This window comes from Malus sylvestris, chromosome 12 (genome assembly GCF_916048215.2).
Source record: "Malus sylvestris chromosome 12, drMalSylv7.2, whole genome shotgun sequence".
Lineage (NCBI taxonomy): Eukaryota > Viridiplantae > Streptophyta > Magnoliopsida > Rosales > Rosaceae > Malus > Malus sylvestris.
Window position 1 is genome coordinate 23,843,085 of NC_062271.1, and position 23,926 is coordinate 23,867,010.

At 36.3% G+C, this 23,926-nt stretch overlaps 1 protein-coding gene and 1 long non-coding RNA gene across 7 annotated transcripts in view; one reads left to right on the forward strand and one right to left on the reverse strand.

Annotated features, from left to right (window-relative positions):
* Nucleotides 1-1,517: 1,517 nt before the first annotated feature.
* The window catches only part of LOC126593344 (probable LRR receptor-like serine/threonine-protein kinase At3g47570), a 33,383-nt gene continuing 10,974 nt past the window's right edge, over nucleotides 1,518-23,926 (forward strand). Inside the window, exons 1-3 of one of the 5 annotated variants that reach the window (XM_050259388.1) lie at nucleotides 1,518-3,322; nucleotides 18,217-19,122; nucleotides 19,220-19,835. In XM_050259388.1, the coding sequence (XP_050115345.1) occupies nucleotides 1,558-3,322; nucleotides 18,217-19,122; nucleotides 19,220-19,671 (3,123 nt within the window). In that variant the 5' untranslated portion in view covers nucleotides 1,518-1,557 and the 3' untranslated portion in view covers nucleotides 19,672-19,835. Of the gene's footprint in view, nucleotides 3,323-16,411; nucleotides 19,123-19,219; nucleotides 19,836-23,926 lie in introns of those variants that run through there. The other 4 variants (XM_050259387.1, XM_050259389.1, XM_050259390.1 and 1 more) reach the window with 4 other exon arrangements.
* On the reverse strand, nucleotides 16,020-16,597 carry LOC126593347 (uncharacterized). Of its 2 annotated transcripts, none has more exons than XR_007612918.1 (2): nucleotides 16,473-16,597; nucleotides 16,020-16,283 (listed from the first exon to the last, which is right to left on the reverse strand). It is a non-coding gene; the product is annotated as an uncharacterized LOC126593347 (long non-coding RNA). The 2 variants fall into 2 exon arrangements; XR_007612917.1 differs by having other exon boundaries at nucleotides 16,020-16,280; nucleotides 16,473-16,594.

Sequence of the window (23,926 nt, forward strand, 5' to 3'; positions counted from 1 at the left end):
AGGCATTAAGAAATACTTTGGTGTCAAAATTAGGCATTTAATAGTCAATCGATATAAGGACATATTATACGCTCAATTCTGGCACCAGATAGTTCTTACTACCTTTTTTGTCACATATTGATTGAATCCAATATTTCCAAACCTTAATTCTTCTTTTTTAGAATTTGAAATATTTTATTTTCTTTATCTTTCTTCATCAGAATTGACCCATATATTGTCCTATATCACACTCCTCCACTTGAATCGAGTTCGTCTTAAAATTGCCTCTGACATCAATAATCACGAACCTAGATAGGCACGTATACTCTTTAACATGAGGAGCCAGATCTTCTTCAAACTTGGATTGTACAACCATGTAGTCGATTCCCTAAACAAGATTTGAATATGTAGTTGACTCATCTTGTTGTCCGGGTTCACATGCTTGGTTTGATGATGCCATATATCCTACCACCTTATTCGTCATGGAAGCTAACTTGATTGTCTTCTTCTAGCATGGCTTCCTCTTCAATCATGACACACTTTTAATGGTGATTCTACTTCCTTTTCTTGAATTTCCTCCTCCATCTTTTCTTGGCATAGGGGATCATCAAATGATTTTTACTCACCCACTTTGTCTTTGAAAGTAGCATTTTCCGTTCTTAGAAGATACGAATTATATTCAAACGAAAATCATAACTCTACAATAACTTTCTCTTCATCCTACGCCAAGATCGGATAGAATTCTTTCCATCTTTCTTTTGTGTATTTTGCAAACTATCCCACCAAAAAACAATATTTTCCTTTAAATGAAAAACAACCTGTTAACACAGGGCCATTTCCAAACCGAAAAATAGTACGAGCCCAAAGAAACAGCGGTCCAAAGGAAGAAAGAAAGGAAGGCCCGAAGGAAGGAAGCGAGACCAAGGCCTAGCTAGAAATATCTTGGCCATTATTAATTATTTGAGACAAGCTGATGTCAACTCAAACCCTAGATAAATTGGTCCAAACCCGTTAGACGATGATGTAAAAGAAGTTTGTGATGCAAGGGCTACCTGTCTTAGTATTAGTTTGGTACTGAGACATTTTATAAAAAACATAGATATAAAAAAAAATTGAGCTCAAAAAGATATTTAGTAAATACTTAAAAATAATTTATTTTCACAGTTTTAGATGAAAATAAGCTGAAAACGTGAAACAACAAAAATAAGTTTATTCTCACAACACAACAAAAACAGTTTTTTTTCAAAACACAGCAACACCAAACCAGCCCTTAATTGAGCTTTCGCGTGCAAATGTGACCAAACACAAAGGGATGGGATCAAGATACAAGTAGGGGTGTTTTGTGGGTGGTTGGACCGTCACGTTGTTCAAACATCCACACCTAGGAATTTCTCCAGTGGGTGGGCCTGCTGATAGGAAATAAACGTTAGATCACATTAGTTGCTTCCCAAAGAAAGTCAAATCTCCTCAACGAACCCAGTAATGAAGAAGCAGACTCCTCTTTTAAACACTGAATTCAACAAACAAACTACAATGGAAAAAGAAAAACGAAATCAGTATTCAGTATTTACAACAAAAATGGAGCTTTTGTATACTTACTGTACGAATTTGTTGTTTAAATTCCTTCCCGGGTTCTTTCTCTTATGCATGATCTCGTGCCCGGAATCCACTTTCGGAAACAAATCTGATCGCCTCGCTCTGCTGGACTTCAAGAGGAGAATAACAGAAGATCCTCTCCATATCATGAACTCATGGAATGATTCGGTCGATTTGTGCAGTTGGGTTGGCGTTACGTGCAACCATGCGAACAAAAGAGTCATGATCTTGAACTTGGAAGCTCAAAAGTTGGCAGGCTCCGTACCGCCTTCAATCGGAAATCTTACTTATCTTACTGGAATCAACTTGATAGACAACAACTTTCACGGCGAAATTCCTCAAGAAATCGGACGTCTACTAGGCCTGCAGTATCTCAACCTGTCTTCGAATTCTTTCGGTGGGAAAATTCCAACTAATATATCTCACTGCACGCAGCTAAGAATGCTCAATGTTGGTTCAAATAAGCTGATTGGGTCAATTCCGAACCAACTCAATTCGTTGTTGAATTTAGCCCATTTTTTGGTTGGTAAAAACAATCTCACTGGAACAATTCCGGATTGGATAGGAAACTTTTCTTCCATGTCTGCAATCTCTCTTGATAACAACAATTTTGAAGGAAGCATACCATATGCGCTCGGGCGGTTGACAAGCTTGGGAAGCTTCGAACTTGCATCAAACAAACTTTCCGGTACGGTTCCTTCTTCAATCTATAATATATCGTCGATACACTCAATTCATGTTACCAACAACCAGCTGCATGGAGAGCTCCCACAAAATGTGGGGACTACTCTTCCTAATCTTGAGTTATTTGCTGGCGGTGTCAACAAATTCACCGGAAGTATTCCTGTTTCTTTGTCAAATGCTTCTAAACTTCGATTTCTTGATTTTGCCGAAAATGGCCTCACGGGAAAATTCCCTGCTGAAAATTTTGGAACTTTGAAAGGGTTGGTGAGACTAAACTTTGATGACAATAGGCTGGGAAGTGGGAAAACAGGTGACCTGAGTTCTCTCAGTTTTCTGGCCAATTGTACTGATCTTGAGGTGTTAAGTTTTAGTCGTAATCGTTTTGGAGGGGAATTGCCAGAGTCCATAGGCAACCTTTCGACAAAACTGAGAATTTTTACAATGGGGGGAAATTTATTACATGGAAGCTTCCCTACCCGGGTTGTGAATCTTGTAAACTTGATCAATCTAGGAATGGAACAAAACTATCTTGGTGGTAGTGTCCCTGATGTGATCGGTAAGCTTCAGAAGTTGCACGGGCTGTATTTGAATCTTAACCAATTCTCTGGGACAATCCCGTCCACGCTAGGCAACTTGACTTCAGTCACAAGGCTCTTCATGGAGGGGAATAGGTTTGAGGGAAGCATATCTCCGAGTCTCGGGAACTGCCAAAGCTTATTGATGCTTAACCTTTCTAGTAATCAGCTAAGTGGCACCATACCTAAAGAGGTTATCGGGCTTTCATCTCTATCAATTTCTTTGTCCATGTCGAACAATTCTTTGACTGGTTCTCTACCATCTGAAGTGGGCGAGTTGGTACATCTCTCGGAGCTAGATGTATCAGGAAACAAGTTATCGGGTGAAATCCCCATAACTCTCGGCAGCTGTACTAGTTTGGTGAGCCTACATTTGGAAGGTAACCAATTTGAAGGAACAATTCCTCAATCTCTAGCCAACTTAAGAGGCTTGGAAGAAATAGATATTTCACGCAATAATTTATCTGGCCAGCTTCCTGAATTTTTAGGTAAGCTTGGAGCTCTGAAGCAACTCAATATTTCCTATAATGAATTTGAGGGTGAATTGCCCACAGAAGGGATATTTTCAAATGCGAGTGGTTTCTCGGTTCTTGGAAATAATAAGCTCTGCGGTGGCATCCGAGAATTACGTCTACATGTATGCACCAGCAAAAAATCTCATTCATCTCAAGGACTACTTGCCCCGAAAGTAATAATCCCTCTAACTTGTCACTTGCATTAATAATTACTCTGTCATGTTTCATTGCTTCTTGTGCATTGGTGAAAAGGTCAAGAGGTAGACCTTTAACTTCACGTTCTAATGAAGAATCAAAATCAGGTGTCTCCTATTTACAACTCGTTGAATCAACCAATGGGTTCTCTCCAGAAAATCTCATTGGTTCGGGAAGTTTTGGTTCTGTATACAGGGGAGTACTCTCTGGTAATGGCATCATAGTTGCCGTTAAGGTGTTAAACCTTCAACAAGAAGGAGCTTCCAAGAGTTTCATTGATGAATGCAAAGCTTTAAGAAGTGTAAGGCACCGCAATCTTCTCAAGATCATAACTGCATGCTCGAGCATTGATAGTCAAGGTAATGAGTTCAAAAGTCTAGTTTATGAGTTCATGGAAAATGGAAGCCTGGACCCTTGGCTGCATCCAAGGGATGACGAAGAATCTCCAAACAAGAGATTGAGCCTTACCCAAAGACTGAATATTGCCATTGATGTCGCTTCTGCACTAGATTATCTACACCACAATTGTGAAACATGCATTGTTCATTGTGATTTAAAGCCAAGCAATATTCTTCTTGATGAAGATATGGTTGCTCACGTTGGTGACTTTGGCCTAGCAAAGTTCCTCTTGGAGGCATCAAATGGTACAACCTTGTCAGTAGGGCTAAAAGGTTCCATAGGCTACATTCCTCCAGGTATGGATTTCTTTGATCCTCATTTGTTATATTCTTTTAGCACTAAAGAAATTTCAAATATGCTATAAATTCTAAGCATGAACTATTTTGAATGGCAGAGTATGGGATGGGAGGACAAGTCTCCACACAAGGAGATGTTTATAGTTACGGGATACTGTTGCTAGAAATGTTCACAGAAAAAAGGCCAACCGATGACATTTTCAAAGATGGTCTAAGCATTCACCAATTCACCGCCATGGCATTGCCGGACCATGTCAAGGAAGTAGTTGAGCCCTCATTGCTCCTCGAAACAGATGACGAAGATGTTGAAGATGACGATGGCGACGGATATGGGAATAAAATACGGGAAAGACCACTGGCCAAATACAAGGATCCCGGCCCGGACAAAGCCAAAAGACGGGAGGAATGCTTGTATTCGGTGATACAAATAGGCATCTCGTGCTCCGCAATATCACCAGGAGAGCGGATGCGTATGGATGTGGTTGTCAACAAAATGGGTGCACTTAGAGACTCATATCTCAACTTAAGAAGAAGAAGATGATGACGATTACAATGTGCAACACCAGGCTAAGTTTCTTTACCTATTCCAATCTATATAGCTTTTATCTGTATGCAATAAATTATCTGTATAAATGTATGTGACATCATGTAAGATTGAATCAATATTTTATCACTATATATATTTGTCTCTTCATAATCGCAGGGCTTGGAATTTGGTTGGTTTAAGAGCATTTCATGATTGCACCTGAACTACGTCAATCATTTTATGCTTTCAAGTCGAAGTCATTCATTTTCGACAGGAAGTTTTCATTACAATTTGTGAGAAATTCTAATGAACTACTTAATCTCACAACTTTATAAACCTACTGGAAAGTTAATTAACACCATGTGCTAATAAGTTGGTTTGAAAGTCAGGTTCGTATCTTTGCTTTATGGTTTGCATTGGTTTGAAACTCAAGTTTGTATCTATGCTTAATGGTTTCAAAGTATGTTGAATTATCTGTATTCGCCTGTGTGTGTGTTTTTTTTTTTTTTTTTTTTTTGAATTGGTTGAATTAAGATGTACAATTTTTAGATTAATCTAATTAAAAATGCACTAAGGAATGAAGAACCCGCAGCAACACGCTGGCCAATTTTCTAGTAATGTCCATTATGTGTACGGAAATTATAAAACCCTTAGCAAAATGGTAGCCTCGTATGAGCTAGAAATATCTTGGCCATATTAATTATTTGAGACAAGCTGATAAGTTGTGATGCAAACTGATAGCTCGTTTGAATATATTTTAAAGTAACTGAAAGCGTTTTTAGTGAAAATATTTTTGGAATCAATCTTTAGTAAATATGCAAATAAAATTTGGAAAAGCATTTTAAGTGCTTTTGAAACCAAAAAACATTTTCTCTAAAAATGATTTCAATCATTTTAAAAGCACATCCAAACAAGTCTTATAAATGATAGACCTTAATGTTTCCTAACACGTCTTAATTGAGCTTTTGCGTGTTTCCTAACACGCCTTAATGTTTCCTAACTCCGATTCTGAGTATTTCAATCAGGCAGTCTTGATTCGGTACATCTTTTAGCTGCCCCACGATACAATTCTCGTTGCAAGTTGATTCCTCATCCTCTCCTTCCCTCCTTCAACAAACAACGGGTCTAAAACTTCGGATATTTGTTCAGGCAGTGCTTCGCTAACAAAGTTATGGAGTTGTAGTCCGTCATTAAAAACGTTGTAGGTGGGCCTTTTTCCTATGAACATGTACAGCCAGGAATTGTTGAGGTGAGGCAAAATTTAATAGCGTAAAGATGAGCCAAGAACAAACCCAGGTTCCAAATCCACCCTCACACAGATAAGCCAAGAACAGTGCTCAGATTCTTGCTCACGGACAAATGCAGAAAAGAGATCAAAAAACGGCTATTACATAGAGATCAATACTGGCAAACATTTCGGCAAGCTAGTACTGGGCTTTATCGAGATTTCATATCATATGGGCTTTGTGTATAGTAGGCCCAGAAGGCTCTTTTAGCCATCTAAAGAAAATGTGTAAACTGTCTATTTAGTTTCTGAATTATCAGCTTGGTGAAAATTAGGTCCCTAAACTTTTTTTTTTTTCCAGAAAATTCAGTTCTTGAATTGTAAAAATGTGTCAATTTCATCCCCAATATTATATTCAAAGCTACTATATTCAATTTTCCGTCAAATTTTAAGTCACGTTACTTGTATGTGATACACATTGGATGGTAGATTGGTAATTTTTCATAAAGAAATAGTGTATGGAGTTAAGATGATAGGTTCGCAACATATATGAAATGTTAAGGGTTTATAGGCGAGAAAATTACAGTATCACACTATAAAGTGTGTCAAGTGACGTAAGTTAACAAAAAATTGGATAAAATAAATTTGAATATAATAGTAGGAATGAAATTAGCAATTTTTAATGAATTTAGGGACTTATTTTACCAAACAATATTCATAGACCTAATTTCAAGGACTAAATTGGCACTTTACCCAAAGAAAATTATAGGCACTCTCTCACAAGGCTTTCTCTAGTGTGTACATCGAAAATGCACGTTTAAATTACACATTTGAACAAGAGTTATTAAATTATTTGATTTAACAAACTCTAACGACCCTTGTTCATATGCGTAATTTAAAAGTACATTTTTAACGTGCAGGGGAGAAAATTCAACTTCCTGACTCCATTGAGCCATTGATTGGGGGAAGAAAGTTGCCTCAACCGGAAGCAAAAACTCCAATAGCAGGATGTAAAATATTCTTCTTTGCTGCAATATGTAAATAAAAATACAAATTTACGTCTTTTTACATCTTTTAAAAGTGGGCACAACCTCAAAATCAATTGTAACTTTTCCATTCAAATTTGCTTCCTTCAGTATTGAATTTCTGAATATTTAAGACATGTGGATAAAGATGCTGGTAGAGTATAACCCATACTGTTTTTTAAAGATTTAGAAATCTAGTCATTCCAAGCTCATCAAGCGCAAACCTTATCTAGAACTCCCAAAAAATGGGCAAATTCTTTATTATCATGATTATTTCTTCCTCGCACACACCCTCATTATCTTCTTAAATAACTTTCTCGGCAGGGCCGACCCAGGCCCAGCGCCACAGGGGCAGCTGTCCAGGCCCCAAATTGAAGGGGGCCCCAAATTGAAGGGGGCACCAAAAAAAAAACCCCAAATAACTTGGTATATATATAATAAAATAAAAAAGTCCAAAGCCCAAATAAGGGCTGGAGGGCAAGAGCTCAGGAAAGTTTTAAAAAGGGCCCAAGTTTTGGGACCACTAGGTCCAGGTTTTGGGAATTACAGCAAAAAAAAAAAGCAAACAAAAAAACAAAACAAAATCAGACATTAGACTATTAGAGGGATCACTTTATCTCCATTTTACAACCCTTTCCCGATTTCCCATAACCTTACAACCCTAATTCCTACCCCGGCCACCCCCTTTTGTTCCCCACTTCCTCCCTGTCGTTCCTTAGTTCCTGACTCCCTTTTCAAAAGTTCAACAGCAAGCTGTTGCACACAGGCAAACAGCAGTCACATAACATTGGGCATTGGCTGCTCAAGTGCAAGAGCATTCACTCACCACCAACCCCTTTGAGTTTTGAGGTAAATTAATTTTTAAAAGTTGAATTATCAATTCATAATTTAATATAAATTTTTTCAAGTGATATAGAATTATATGATAATTGATGTATAGAATTGTTGTTGATGAATTGAATTCTTGACTGATTTAATTATTTGATTTCATTTCAAACCCAATTTTTGGGTTCAATTTTTATAATATGTTAGACTTTGTGTTAGTGTTTTTATAATATATAATATGTGTTGAAATGATAATTTTGATAGGATATTTTTGTTATATCATGTGTAAGTAATTTTTACAAACAAATTATCGAAGCCATATATTTTAGGAAATAACTCTCTAGTAATATGAAAAGGAAAAAAAAGGCAAAGGATAACGAAATTGCCCAAAGTTTAAGAGGATCTCTTAATAAATTCCTCTCTACAAAGAATAAGTTAGTTGAAAATTTGAGAGAAAATGAAATTGGTGTAGAGTCACAAAATGTTGTTGGGGAGTCTCATGATCCTGAAAATGGTGGTGATTTAGAAGAAAATGTTGGTGATGAGTCTCAAGACCATGAAAATGGTGGTGATGTAGATTTAAATATTGATGATGATCATATTGGTGTAGAGAAAAATATTGAATCTCCTGAACCTATTTTCCATTTAAACATTTATGATCCAAGAGTTTGGGATGATCTTAATACAGAATTGAGAGACTTACTTGTAGAAAATGGATCAATTCGAGAAACTAATCTCACTTATCGTAAAGACAAACTCTCTAGAAAATTTTCCTCACACTACTATGATCGAAAATTACCAACGGGTAAAATTTATGATAGAAAATGGATAGAAAATGGCTCGTGTACTCAAAAGAGTTGGATAAAGTCTTTTGCTTTTGTTGTAACTTGTTTAAAACAATTGACTCAAAAAGTGAGTTAGCAAAAGATGAAATTAATGATTAGAAACATCTTGGTGTGAAGCTTGACCAACATGAAAAGAGTAAAGAGCATCTCATTAATTCGAGAACTTGGGTTGAGTTGAAAAGTAGATTGACAAAAAAAATCAGACAATTGATAAAGAATTTCAAATGCGAATCAAGAAAGAGACAAATCATTGGAAACAAGTGATGCTCCGAATTATTGTTGTTGTGAAATGTCTTGTCATACGTAATTTGAACAAATGAAAGACCTTATGAAGACTCTAATAGCAACTTCTTAGGTTTACTTAAAATGACTGCGGAGTTTGATCCAATAATGCAAAAGCATTTTCAACTCATTGGGAATAAAGCGATTCATCATCACTATTTGAGCCATAAAATCCAAAATGAGTTGATAACTATTTTAGCTTCAAAAGTCAAAACCGCAATCATTAAAAAGGTAAAAGAAGCAAAAAAAATTTATGTCATACTTGATTGTACTCCTGATGCAAGTCATGTAGAACAGATGAATTTAATTTTGAGATGTGTTGACTTGTCAAGTAGGTCAATAAATATAAGGGAGTATTTTATGGAGTTTTTACGTGTGGAAGATACATCGGGACAAGGACTTTTTAATGAGTTGCAAGATGTCCTAAAGTCTCTTGATCTTGATATTGATAATGTGAGGGGACAAAGTTATAATAATGGATCTAACAGGAAAGGGAAACACCAAGGTGTCCAGAAAAGATTGCTAGACATAAATCCCAGAGCCTTTTACATGTCATGTGGTTCTCATTGTCTTAATTTAATAGTTTGTGATATGGCAAGTTCATGTCTTAAAGCAAAATATTTTTTTGGAGCATGTCAATGCATGTATACAGTGTTTTCCAACTCTACAAAGCGTTGAAATATTTTGCTTGAACATATTGATGATTTAACTTTGAAGTCATTGTCAACTACTCGATGGGAAAGTCACATTGAAAGTGTTAAAGCAATTAAATCCCAAGTAGCCTAAGTTATAAATGCTTTGTTTACGTTGATGGAAATTATTAAGAATCCCCAATTGAGTAGGGATGCAAGATGTTTAGCATCAGGAGAACTTTCCAGTTTTGATTTTGTATTAAGTTTGGTTATTTGGTATAACATTTTGTTGAAGATTAACATGGTGAGCATAAAATTACAATCTGAAGACATGCGTCTTGATGTTGCTGTAAAGGTATTGAAAGCACTTGTTAACTTTTTTGAAAACTACAGAGAAACTGGTTTTGCTTCTGCCATGCGTGATGCTAAAGAAATTGCACTTGATTCAGAAATTGACCATGTTTTTCAAACTAAACATTATAGACCTAGAAAAAGACATCATGATGAAGTTGATAGTAACGAGAGGGAACAATAGTCTGCTGAAGAATCATTTAGAACATATTATTTTTTTGTTATAGTGGATATTGCTCTTTCTCAACTGAAACACAGATTTGAACAATTAAAGACTTTTGAATCTATTTTTGGTTTCTTGTTTGATGCATCGAAGTTAATTTCATTGGATGATCAACAACTAAAAGAAAATTGTATGAATCTTGAAGCACATTTGAAATATGGAAATACCATGGATGTAGATGAAGCCGACTTATGTTCCGAATTACAGTGTTGCAAATGATGTTACCTAAAGAAACATTTCTCTCTAATAACCCTTGGACATCCATGGAAATAGCAAATTTTGTAAAAGAAACTGACATGTGTCCTAATGTCTTGATTGCTTATCGTGTACTGTTGATTATACCTGTGACCGTGACATCTGCAGAAAGAAGTTTTTCAAAATTGAAATTATTAAAATCTTGCTTGCGGACCACTATGACTCAAGATAGGCTAAACGGATTAGCAATCTTATGCATTGAAAATGATAAGATTGAAGACTTGGAGTATGATGATATAATTGATGATTTTGCTTCAAAAAATGCCAGAAGACAATTTCTTAAAGGTTGAAATTTCAAGAAGCTTTGCTAGAAATTGATGTATATGATTGATGCATGGGGTGGAGCTGTTAGCTAGGGCAATTGGGTTGGAGCAACAGCCGGTCCACCGGGCTATTGAATACAGTGGAGCTGCTCTTAAGAACTTTCACCACCACTTTTGAGTACTTATTTAAGGATTTAAAGGGAATCTTTGTGTCCCTAAAGGAATATTGCCTCCAATTGGAGAGTCCTTATAGTAGAATCCTTAAATTTGAAGTTTTTATGATTTTATGTGATAATTTGATTAGGTGCACATTTTTATTTATACATTTTTTTAATTAATTAAAAACAATAAAATTAAAAAAAAACTAATAAAAATGATTTCAAAATTTGAATTCTAACAAAAAAATCATGTAATAACTTTATTTAAAGATTAGAATAAATCCCAACATCAAATCAATTCAATAAAACAGGCCCAAGCAAAGTAATTTATTGAGATTCCGATTTTACCCCCTAACGTCTTTTATTGGCCCGTTTATTTATGTCTGTCCCCTTGGACTTAGAGGAGAAAAGCTGATTCACTTCAGTTGGCGTTCCCCAACGCCCGTGATTCCATGAAATTCAATCAATTGCTGCTTCTGCTGTTCTGATCGCGAACCCCAAATCCCAAACTCCTAAGCCCAAATCAGATGGGCAGCAAAAGAAAAACCAAAGAGAAGAAAGCAGTTGGAGGACTCAATCGACGACGATAAATTACTTTGGTTGATTAGATTTGCTGTACACGTTCTTCTTAGACAGGGTGTGCTTGGTATGAAGGTGCAGATCATGCTCGACTGGGATCCTAAGGGAAAGCAGGGACTAATGACTCCATTGCTTGATTTGTTGACCATCCACACCCCCAAGGAAGAACAATATCTTCCAGTTCCACCCGCAGAAATCGACATAGAGCCAGTTCCAGTTCCAATAGCTTGAATTGAGTTTTGATTCATTTGTAAACTTATACATATAGGAAAGGAATTGGTTGTCCTTTTGGGCTTCGATTTTCAGCGAATGAACTTGTTTACTTGTCCATGGATTTAAAAAATTAGTATTGAAATAATGGCTATGCAATATGATAATGGGGTTCTGCCAATTTATGACAGCCTTTTCTTTTCTTTTTATTTTTTATTTTTTATTTTTTATTTTTTTTAATATTCAATTTTCACAAGAAAACATGAGATGAACAAATGGTGTCCTGTAGCTATTAGAATTTGCAATTGAAACATATTCTTTTGCAATAGAATCAATAATATGCAACCGTAGTTCATATTTGGCGTTTGTGCAAAATTACACTAGTACTTTTGTAACACCATTGAATGAAATTCTATGCGTTGCATCTATAGGTGCTCTGAAATTGTGTTTTTGTTTTAGAAATAGGTAGTGTTCAATTTAAGAAATACTAATAGTATCCGTGTTCAGTTCTAGAAATAATCAATGTTCAGTTTAAGAGATAATATTTATGAAACTAAAGAAAAATTACCCACACTATTTCAGAAAATTAAATCAAAATTACGCACATTGTCACATACCGGCCCGGGTCCATCACATCCCGAACCCGCTCTACCACCGTAGCACGATATTGTCCGCTTTGGGCTTACCATTCCCTAACGGTTTTGTTTTTGGGAGCTCACGAGCAACTCCCCAGTGGGTCACCCATCATGGGAGTGCTCTGACCACCTTCTCGCTTAACTTTGGAGTTCCTATGGAACCCGAAGCCAGTGAGCTCTCAAAAGGCCTCGTGCTAGGTAAAGATGAGAATATACATTTAAGGATCACTCCCCTAGGCAATGTGGAATATTACAATCCACCCCCCTTAGGGGGCCCGACGTCCTCGTCGACACACTTCCGGCCAGGGATTGGCTCTGATACCATTTGTCACATCCCGGCCCTGGTCCACCACATCCTGGGCCCGCTCTACCATCGTAGCACGATATTGTCCGCTTTTGGCTTACCATTCCCTCACGGTTTTGTTTTTGGAAACTCACGAGCAATTTCCCAATTGGTCACCCAGCATGGGAGTGTTATGGCCACCTTCTCGCTTAACTTCGGAGTTCCTACGGAACCTGAAACCAGTGAGCTCCCAAAAGGCCTCGTGCTAGGTAGGGATGAAAATATACATTTAAGGATCACTCCCCTGGGCGATGTGGGATGTTACCCACATTATTTCTGGAAGATAACAAAATAAACACTATTTCTAAAACAATAGCAAAATAATTCACACACCATTTCTGAAACTGAAACAAAATAACTCACACTATTTCTGAAACTATAGCAAAATAACCCACATTATTTCTGAAACTGAACCAAAATAACTTATATTATTTCTGGAACCACAACAAAATAATTCACACTATTTCTAAAACTAAACCATAATAACCAACACTATTTCTAGAAGGGGCAAAATAAACAATACTTCTCAAACTACAACAAAATAACCAACATTATTTGTGAAATTGAACCAAACTAACCAACATTATTTCTGGAACTACAACAAAATTATACACTATTTCTGGAAAAAAAATGAACTAAAACAATCCACACTATTTATAAAAGAAAACAAATTTCTGAAACTACCACAAACCTACACTATTTATGAAATTGAACCAAAATAGCTCACACCATTTCTAGAACTACAGAAAAATAATCTACACTATTTTCTGAAAGTAAAACAAAACAATGCACACTATTTTTCGAATAACAACAAAATATACATCTATCTCATAGATGATAGATTATATGGTTTTCCTATAAAATAAATGAATATGTTTTGAATTAACTAATCTTTTTGCCAGTGAAAAATCCGATGTTGGTCCCTTGGAGGCCGAAGGAAAATAAGCAACCTTTGGGCCTTAATTTCCAGGGGATAGAAAAAGTAGATGAATGAGTCTATTTATCTCCAAAGTGGTTCATCTAACACTAAGATAGGACCCGCACCAACCCTAAGACTAGAAGAAACCGATGAAGGGCTTAAAATACGTAGGCCAATGGCAAAAATGCTTTGGAGGTCGAATTGCATCCTCCTCTTGTACAATCGGGCCCACTTATCTTGAAAATGGTCTATCCGCTCCTCGAAAAAAAAAATTGTAGTGATCCAAACTTTTTTCATTAAAACTTTCAAAATTAAAAGCATTAAAAGTATTAAAAGATTTAATCAAGAGTGTAGCCTTCGTTTTCCACTCAAAATTATGTTCATATAAAATATGTATATGTGAGTATATATATTATGTATCCATTGAGTCCCTATACTTTAGGAACTCACTTTCCGATTCATTAGAAATTTATTTTGTCACTATATTTATTTTATAAATATTTATAATAATTGTTGTATTTAGGGATTCCACTGAAGATGTAGATAAATGAAACTCTTCCTACCAGTACCACCTTTAACATGTCACCCCCAGGACCAGCCAAATATAATAAATCTTGGTTTATAATTTTATAGTGGGTGAACAATTTATTACAAAAGCCAAAAAAGGGCATGGACCATCGTGCAGTTTTTACCATCTTAAATCTACGTCCAGAAATGATCTCAGTGCTTAATATTATTCTTTGGTCAAGCGGAGGACTTTGTATGTTTATACTCTGGGAAAAGGATCCGGCGTGGATCTTTTTCCTAGGGATCAAGTGATCTTACCAGTTTATCGTATATCATGCGGTCAGTTTTCTAGGTACTATTCATATTTAATATTAAATTTTAAATTTTGAAATGATTTTTGACCGCACGATATACAATAATCAAGTGAGATCACGGGATCCCTAGGATCCTTTTCCTATAATCTAGTCCTTTTGTATTTGTACTAATGCAAGAACTGATAGAGGACAAAATATGGATCAATTCTGACGAAGAAAGATAAAGAAAATAAAATGTTTTAAATTTTGAAAAAAGAAGAATTAAAGTTCGGAAATATTGAATTCAATCTATATGGTGACAAAAAAGACAGTAAGAAATATTTTGGTGTCAGAATTAGGCATTTAATAGTCAATCGATATAAGGACATATTATACACTCAATTCTAGCACCAGATAGTTCTTACTACCTTTTTTGTCACATATCGATTGAATCCAATATTTCCGAACATTAATTCTTTTTTTTCAGAATTTGAAATATTTTATTTTCTTTATCTTTCTCCATCAGAATTGACTCATATCTTGTCATCATCACACTCTTCCACTTGAATCGAGTTCGTCTTAAAATTGCCTCTGACATCAAGAATCATGAACCTAGATAAGCATGTATAATCTCTGACATGAGGAGCCAGAACTTCTTCAAACTTGGATTGTACAACCATGTAGTCGATTCCCCCAATAAGATTTGAATATGTAGTTGACTCATCTTGTTGTCCGGGTTCACATGCCTGGTTTGATAATGGCATATATCCTACTACCATGTCGACCTCGATAGTTTGAGTTTTATCAATACCTTATTCGTCATGGATGCTAACTTGATTGTCTTCTTCTATTATGGCTTCCTCTTCAATTATGACACACTTTTAATTGGCGATTTTACTTCATTTTCTTCAATTTCTTCCTCCATCTTTTCTTGGCATAGGGGACCATCAAATGATTTTTCCTCACCCACTTTGTCTTTGAAAGTAGCATTTTCCGTTCTTAGAAGATACAAATTATATTCAAACGAAAATCATACATCTACAATAACTTTCTCTTCATCCTACGCCAAGATCAGATATGATTCCTTCCTTCTTTCTTTCGTGTATTTTGCAAACTATCCCATCAAAAAGCAATATTTTCCTTCAAATGAAAAACAATATGTTAACACAGGGCCCTTTCCAAACCCGAAAATAGTATGAGCCCAAAGAAACAGCGGTCCAAAGGAAGAAAGAAAGGAAGGCCCGAAGGAAGGAAGCGAGACCAAGGCCCAGCTGGAAATATCTTGGCCATTATTAATTATTTGAGACGAGCTGATGTCAGCTCAAACCCTAGATAAATTGGTCCAAACCCGTTAGATAATAAGGAAAAGTAATGAAAATGGCTTGAAAACTTTGAGTTTTAACTATAAGGACAAAATAAAGGGTAAAGTGAATAGTACCAAGATTGACTTTTTAGTGTTAAAATATAATTTTTCGTTAAAGTGAACAGTACCGGGAGTTTTTCATTAAAGTTCCCATAATAATAATGTAAAGGAAGTTTGTGATGCAAATTGAGGAATGGTCATCTCACGTGGAGCTACATGTGTCTTAGAGGTACTGAGGTGTTTTTATAAAAAGTGGATATAAAAAAAAATTGAGCTCAAAAATGTGTTGGGTAAATACTTAAAAACAGCTTATTTTCACAGTTTTAGATGAAAGTAAGCTGAAAACGTGAAATAACAAAAATAAACTTATTCTCACATCACAATAAAAATAATTTTTTTTCTTCTAAACACAACAATACTAAAACAGCCGTTAGTTAATTGAGCTTTCGCGTGCAGACGCCCGTCCAGGACACTAAATGTGACCTGCTGATAGGAAACAAAATACAAGTAGGGGTGTTTAGTGGGTGGTTGGACGGCCACGTTGTTCAGACATCCACACCTAGAGTTTCTCCAGTGGGTGGCCTGCTGATAGGAAACAAACGTTAGATCACATTAATTGCTTCCCAAAGAAAGTCAAATCTCCTCAACGAACCCAGTAATGAAGAAGCAGACTCCTCTTTTAAACACTGAATTCAACAAACAAACTACAATGGAAAACGAAATCAGTATTCAGGATTCAGTATTTACAACAAAATGGAGCCTTCGTATACTTACTGTACGAATTTTTTGTTTAAATTCCTTCCCGGGTTCTTTTTCTTATGCATGATCTCGTGCCCGGAATCCACATTCGGAAACAAATCTGATCGCCTCGCTCTGCTGGACTTCAAGAGAAGAATAACAGAAGATCCTTTCCATATCATGAAATCATGGAATGATTCGGTCGATTTGTGCAGTTGGGTTGGCGTTACGTGCAACCATGCGAACAAAAGAGTCGTGATCTTGAACTTGGAAGCTCAAAAATTGGTAGGCTCCATACCGCCTTCGATCGGGAATCTTACTTATCTTACTGGAATCAACTTGAAAGGCAACAACTTTCACGGCGAAATTCCTCAAGAAATCGGACGTCTTCTAGGCCTGCAGTATCTCAACCTGTCTTCGAATTCTTTCGGCGGGAAAATTCCAGCTAATATATCTCACTGCACGCAGCTAAGAATGCTTAATATTGGTGTAAATAAGCTTATTGGGTCAATTCCGAACCAACTCAATTCGTTGTTGAATTTAACTCATTTTTTGGTTGGTAAAAACAATCTCACCGGAACAATTCCGGATTGGATAGGAAACTTTTCTTCCTTGTATGCAATCTCTCTTGGTGACAACAATTTTGAGGGAAGCATACCAAATGTGCTCGGGCGGTTGACAAGCTTGGGAATATTCGTACTTCAATCAAACAAACTTTCCGGTACGGTTCCTTCTTCAATCTATAATATCTCGTCGATATACTTATTTGCAGTTACTCAAAACCAGCTGCATGGAGAGCTCCCACAAAATGTGGGGACTACTCTTCCTAATCTTGAGTTATTTGCTGGCGGTGTCAACAAATTCACCGGAAGTATTCCTGTTTCTTTGTCAAATGCTTCTAAACTTCAATTTCTTGATTTTGCTGAAAATGGCCTCACGGGAAAATTCCCTGCTGAAAATTTTGGAACTTTGAAAGGCTTGGTGAGACTAAACTTTGATGACAATAGGCTGGGAAGTGGGAAAACAGGTGACCTGAGTTCTCTCAGTTTTCTGGCCAATTGTACTAATCTTGAGGTGTTAAGTTTTAGTCGTAATCGTTTTGGAGGGGAATTGCCAGAGTCCATAGGCAACCTTTCGACAAAACTGAGAATTTTTACAATGGGGGGAAATTTATTACATGGAAGCTTCCCTACCCGGGTTGTGAATCTTGTAAACTTGATCAATCTAGGAATGGAACAAAACTATCTTGGTGGTAGTGTCCCTGATGTGATCGGTAAGCTTCAGAAGTTGCACGGGCTGTATTTGAATCTTAACCAATTCTCTGGGACAATCCCGTCGACGCTAGGCAACTTGACTTCAGTCACAAGGCTCTTCATGGAGGGGAATAGGTTTGAGGGAAGCATACCTCCGAGTCTCGGGAACTGCCAAAGCTTATTGATGCTTAACCTTTCTAGTAATCAGCTAAGTGGCACCATACCTAAAGAGGTTATCGGGCTTTCATCTCTATCAATTTCTTTGTCCATGTCGAACAATTCTTTGACTGGTTCTCTACCATCTGAAGTGGGCAAGTTGGTACATCTCTCGGAGCTAGATGTATCAGGAAACAAGTTATCGGGTGAAATCCCCATAACCCTTGGCAGCTGTACTAGTTTGGTGAGCCTACATTTGGAAGGTAACCAATTTGAAGGAACAATTCCTCAATCTCTAGCCAACTTAAGAGGCTTGGAAGAAATAGATATTTCGCGCAATAATTTATCTGGCCAGATTCCTGAATTTTTAGGTAAGCTTGGAGCTCTAAAGCAACTCAATATTTCCTATAATGAATTTGGGGGTGAATTGCCCACAGAAGGGATATTTTCAAATGCGAGTGGTTTCTCGGTTCTTGGAAATAATAAGCTCTGCGGTGGCATCCGAGAATTACGTCTACATGTATGCACCAGCAAATCTCAAGGACTACTTTCCCCGAAAGTAATGATCCCTCTAACTTGTGCAATTGCATTAATAATTACTCTGTCATGTTTCATTGCTGCTCGTGCATTGGTGAAAAGGTCAAGAGGTAGACCTTTAACTTCACGTTCTAATGAAGAATCAAAATTAGGTGTCTCTTATTTACAACTCGTTGAATCAACCAACGGGTTCTCTCCAGAAAATCTCATTGGTTCGGGAAGTTTTGGTTCTGTATACAGGGGAGTACTCTCTGGTAATGGCATGATAGTTGCCATTAAGGTGTTAAACCTTCAACAAGAAGGAGCTTCCAAGAGTTTCATTGATGAATGCAAAGCTTTAAGAAGTATAAGGCACCGCAATCTTCTCAAGATCATAACTGCATGCTCGAGCATTGATAGTCAAGGTAATGAGTTCAAAAGTCTAGTTTACGAGTTCATGGAAAATGGAAGTCTGGACCCTTGGCTGCATCCAAGGGACGATGAACAATCTCCAAACAAGAGATTGAGCATTACCCAAAAACTGAATATAGCCATTGATGTCGCTTCTGCACTAGATTATCTACACCACAATTGTGAAACATGCATTGTTCATTGTGATTTAAAGCCAAGCAATATTCTTCTTGACGAAGATATGGTTGCTCATGTTGGTGACTTTGGCCTAGCAAAGTTCCTCTTGGAGGCATCAAATGGTACAACCTTGTCAGTAGGGCTAAAAGGTTCCATAGGCTACATTCCTCCAGGTATGGATTTCTATAATCCTCATTTGTTATATTTTTTAGCACTAAAGAAATTTCAAATATGCTATAAATTCTAAGCATGAACTATTTTGAATGGCAGAGTATGGGATGGGAGGACAAGTCTCCACACAAGGAGATGTTTATAGTTACGGGATACTGTTGCTAGAAATGTTCACAGGGAAAAGGCCAACCGATGACATTTTCGAAGATGGTCTAAGCATTCACCAATTCACCGCCATGGCATTGCCGGACCATGTCAAGGACGTAGTTGAGCCCTCATTGTTCCTCGAAACAGATGACGAAGATGTTGAAGATGATGATGATGGCGACGGATATGGGAATAAAATACGGGAAAGACCACTGGCCAAATACAAGGATCCCGGCCCGGACAAAGCAAAAAGACTGGAGGAATGCTTGTATTCGGTGATACAAATAGGCATCTCGTGCTCCGCAATATCACCAGGAGAGCGGATGCGTATGGATGTGGTTGTCAACAAAATGGGTGCACTCAGAGACTCATATCTCAACTTAAGAAGAAGAAGAAGAAGATGAAGATGATGACGATTGCATTGTGCAACACCAGGCTAAGTTTCTTTACCTATTCCAATCTATATATAGCTTTTATCTGTATGCAATAAATTATATGTATAAATGTATGTGACATCATGTAAGATTGAATCAATATTTTATCACTCTATATATTTGTCTCTTCATAATCGCAGGGCTTGTAATTTGGTTGGTTTAAGAGCATTTCATGCTTGCACCTGAACTACTCAAGAGTTCTATTACCTCTTTCCTTACTTCGGTTGTATAAAAAACACCAATCACACAATTTGATACTACTTTTCTAAAACAAAACTTATCAATCATGTTGAAGGAAGAGACATACGCCAACAAAACAAAGAGATATTATTCGATAGACAAGGGCACACTTACCAGGTCATGAAGTAGCAGCAAAGTTGCACACCACCGCAAATAAGTGTTCCCAGTAAAATTACTGCAATTTGAGCTTCCATAACAGTAAGAAGAATCAACTTTTCAGTAAGAATTTGTGTTGATCGGTCTGGGATTAAATTTCGCAGAATGATCCCTAGGGAAAGAGGGGGAGGAGTCAGGAAAAGAGGTTCTTTGAGGCTTTTTATCTGGTTATGTAAATTTGGAATAAAGGAAAGAGAAAAAAAATAGAGGGATTTGATTTGGAGGTTTTAGTGTAAAGGTCACAAAATATTTCTAATACTAAGATTGGGTCAATCAACATTTTATAAACCTACTGGAAAGTTAATTAACACCATGTGCTAATAAGTTGGTTTGAAAGTCAGGTTCGTATCTTTGCTTTATGGTTTGCATTGGTTTGAAACTCAAGTTTGTATGTATGCTTAATGGTTTCAAAGTATGTTGAATTATCTGTATTCGCCTGTGTTTTTTTTTTTTTTTTTATATTTTGAATTGGTTGAATTAAGATGTACAATTTTTAGATTAATCTAATTAAAAATGCATTACGAAATGAAGAATCCGCAGCAACACGCTGTCCAGTTTTCTAGTAATGTCCATTATGTGTACAGAAATTATAAAACTCTTGGCAAAATGGTAGCCTCATATGAGCTAGAAATATCTTGGCCATATTAATTATTTGAGACAAGCTGATAAGTTGTGATGCAAACTGATAGCACGTTTGAATATACTTTTAAAGTGACTGAAAACGTTTTTGGTGAAAATATTTTAGGAATTAATCCTTAGTAAATATGCAAATAAAATTTGGAAAAGCATTTTAAGTGCTTTTGGAACCAAAAAACATTTTCTCTAAAAACTCTTTCAATCATTTTAAAAGCACATCCAAACAAGTCATGTAAATGATAGACCTTAATGTTTCCTAACACGTCTTAATTGAGCTTTTGCGTGTTTCCTAACACGCCTTAATGTTTCCTAACTCAGATTCTGAGTATTTCAATCAGGCAGTCCTGATTCGGTACATCTTTTAGCTGCCCCACGATACAATTCTTGTTGCAAGTTGATTCCTCATCCTCTCCTTCCCTCCTTCAACAAACAACGGGTCTAAAACTTCGGATATTTGTTCAGGCAGTGCTTTGCTAACAAAGTCATGGAGTTGTAGTCCGTCTTTAAAAATGTTGTAGGTGGGCCTTTTTCCTATGAACATGTAAAGCTACGAATTGTCGAGGTGAGGCAAAATTTAACAGCGTAAAGATGAGCCAAGAACAAACCCAGGTTCCAAATCCACTCTCACACAGATAAGCCAAGAACAGTGCTCAGATTCTCACTCACGGACAAATGCATAAAAGAGATAAAAAAAACGGCTATTACATAGAGATCAATACTAGCAACCATTTCAGCAAGCTAGTACTGGGCTTTATCGAGATTTCATATCATATGGGCTTTGTGTATAGTAGGCCCAGAAGGCTCTTCTAGCCATCTAAAGAAAATGTGTAAACTGTCAATTTAGTTTCTGAATTATCACTTTGGTGAAAATTAGGTCCCTAAACTATTTTTTTTCAAAAAATTAAGTTCTTGAATTATAAAAATCTGTCAATTTCATCCCTAATATTATATTCGAAGCTACTATATTCAATTTTCTGTCAATTTTTAAGTCACGTTACTTGTATGTGATACACATTGGAGGTTAGATTGGTAATTTTTCATAAAGAAATAGTGTATGGAGTTAAGATGATAGGTTCGCAACCTATATGAAATGTTAAGGGTTTATAGGCGAGAAAATTACAGTATCACATTATAAAGTGTGTCAAGTAACTTAAGTTGACGAAAAATTGCATAAAATAAATTTGAATATAATAGTAGGGATGAAATTAGCAATTTTTAATGAATTTAGGGACTTATTTTACCAAAAAATATTCTTAGACCTAATTTCAAGGACTAAATCGGTACTTTACCCAAAGAAAATTATAGGCACTCTCTCACAAGGCTTTCTCTAGTGTGTACATCGAAAATGCACGTTTAAATTACACATTTGAACAAGAGTTATTAAATTATTTGATTTAACAAACTCTAACGACCCTTGTTCATATGTGTAATTTAAAAGTACATTTTTAACATGCAGGGGAGAAAATTCAACTTTCTGACTCCATTGAGCCATTGATTGGGGGAAGAAAGTTGCCTCAACCGGAAGCAAAAACTCCAATAGCAGGATGTAAAATATTCATCTTTGCTGCAATATGTAAATAAAAATACAAATTTATGTCTTTTTACATCTTTTAAAAGTGGGCACAACCTCAAAATCAATTATAACTTTTCCATTCAAATTTGCTTCCTTCAGTATTGAATTTCTGAATATTTGAGACATGTGGATAAAGATGCTGGTAGAGTATAACCCATACTGTTTTTTAAAGATTTAGAAATCTAGTCATTCCAAGCCCATCGAGCGCAAACTTATCTAGAACTCCCAAAAAATGGGCAAATTCTTTATTATTATGCTTATTTCTTCCTCGCACACACCCTCATTATCTTCTTAAATAACTTTCTCGGCAGGGCCGGCCCAGGCCCAGTGCCACAAGGGCAGCTATCCAGGGCCCAAATTGAAGGGGGCACAAAAAAAAACCCCAAATAACTAGGTGTGTGTATATATATATATATATATATATATATATATAAAATAAAATAAAAAGTCCAGAGCCCAAATAAGGGCTGGAGGGCAAGAGCCCAAGAAAGTTTAAAAAAAGGCCCAAGTTTTGGGACCACTTGGTCCAAGTTTTGGGATTTGGGACCACTCGGTTCAGGTTTTGGGAATTACAGCAAAAAAACAAAACAAAACAAAACAAAATCAGACATTAGACTATTAGAGGGACCACTCGGTCCCCATTTTACAACCATTTCCCGATTTCCCATAACCTTACAACCCTAATTCCCACCCTGGCCACCCCCCTTTGTTCCCCACTTCCTCCCTGCCGTTCCTCAGTTCATGACTCTCTTTTCAAAAGTTCAACAGTAAGTTGTTGCACACAGGCAGACATCAGTCACAAAACATTGGGCATTGGCTGCTCAAGTGCAAGAGCATTCACTCACCACCAACACTTTTGAGTTTTGAGGTAAATTAATTTTTTTAATTTGAATTATCAATTCATAATTTAATATAAAATTTTGCAAGTGATATAGAATTATATGATAATTGATGTATAGAATTGTTGTTGATGAATTGAATTCTTGACTAATTTAATTATATGATTTCATTTCAAACCCAATTTTTGGGTTCAATTTTTATAATATGTTGGACTTTGTGTTAGTGTTTTTATAATATATAATATGTGTTGGAATGATAATTTTGATAGGATATTTTTGTTATATCATGTGTAGGTAATTTTTGCAAACAAATTATTGAAGCCATGTCCTTTAGGAAACAATTATCTGGTAATATGAAAAGGAAAAAAAAGGCAAAGGATAACGAAATTGCCGAAAGTGTAAGAGGATCTCTTAATAAATTTTTCTCTACAAAGAATGAGTCAGTTGAAAATTTGAGAGAAAATGAAATTGGTGAAGAGTCACAAAATGTTGTTGGGGAGTCTCATGATCATGAAAATGGTGGTGATTTAGAAGAAAATGTTGATGATGAGTCTCAAGACCATGAAAATGGTGGTGATGTGGATTTAAATATTGATGATGATCATATTGGTGTAGAGGAAAATATTGAATCTCATGAACCTATTTTCCATTTAAACATTTATGATCCAAGAGTTTGGGATGGTCTTAATACAGAATTGGGAGACTTACTTGTAGAAAATGGACCAATTCGAGAAACTAATCTCACTTATCGTAAGGACAAACTCTCCAGAAAATTTTCCTC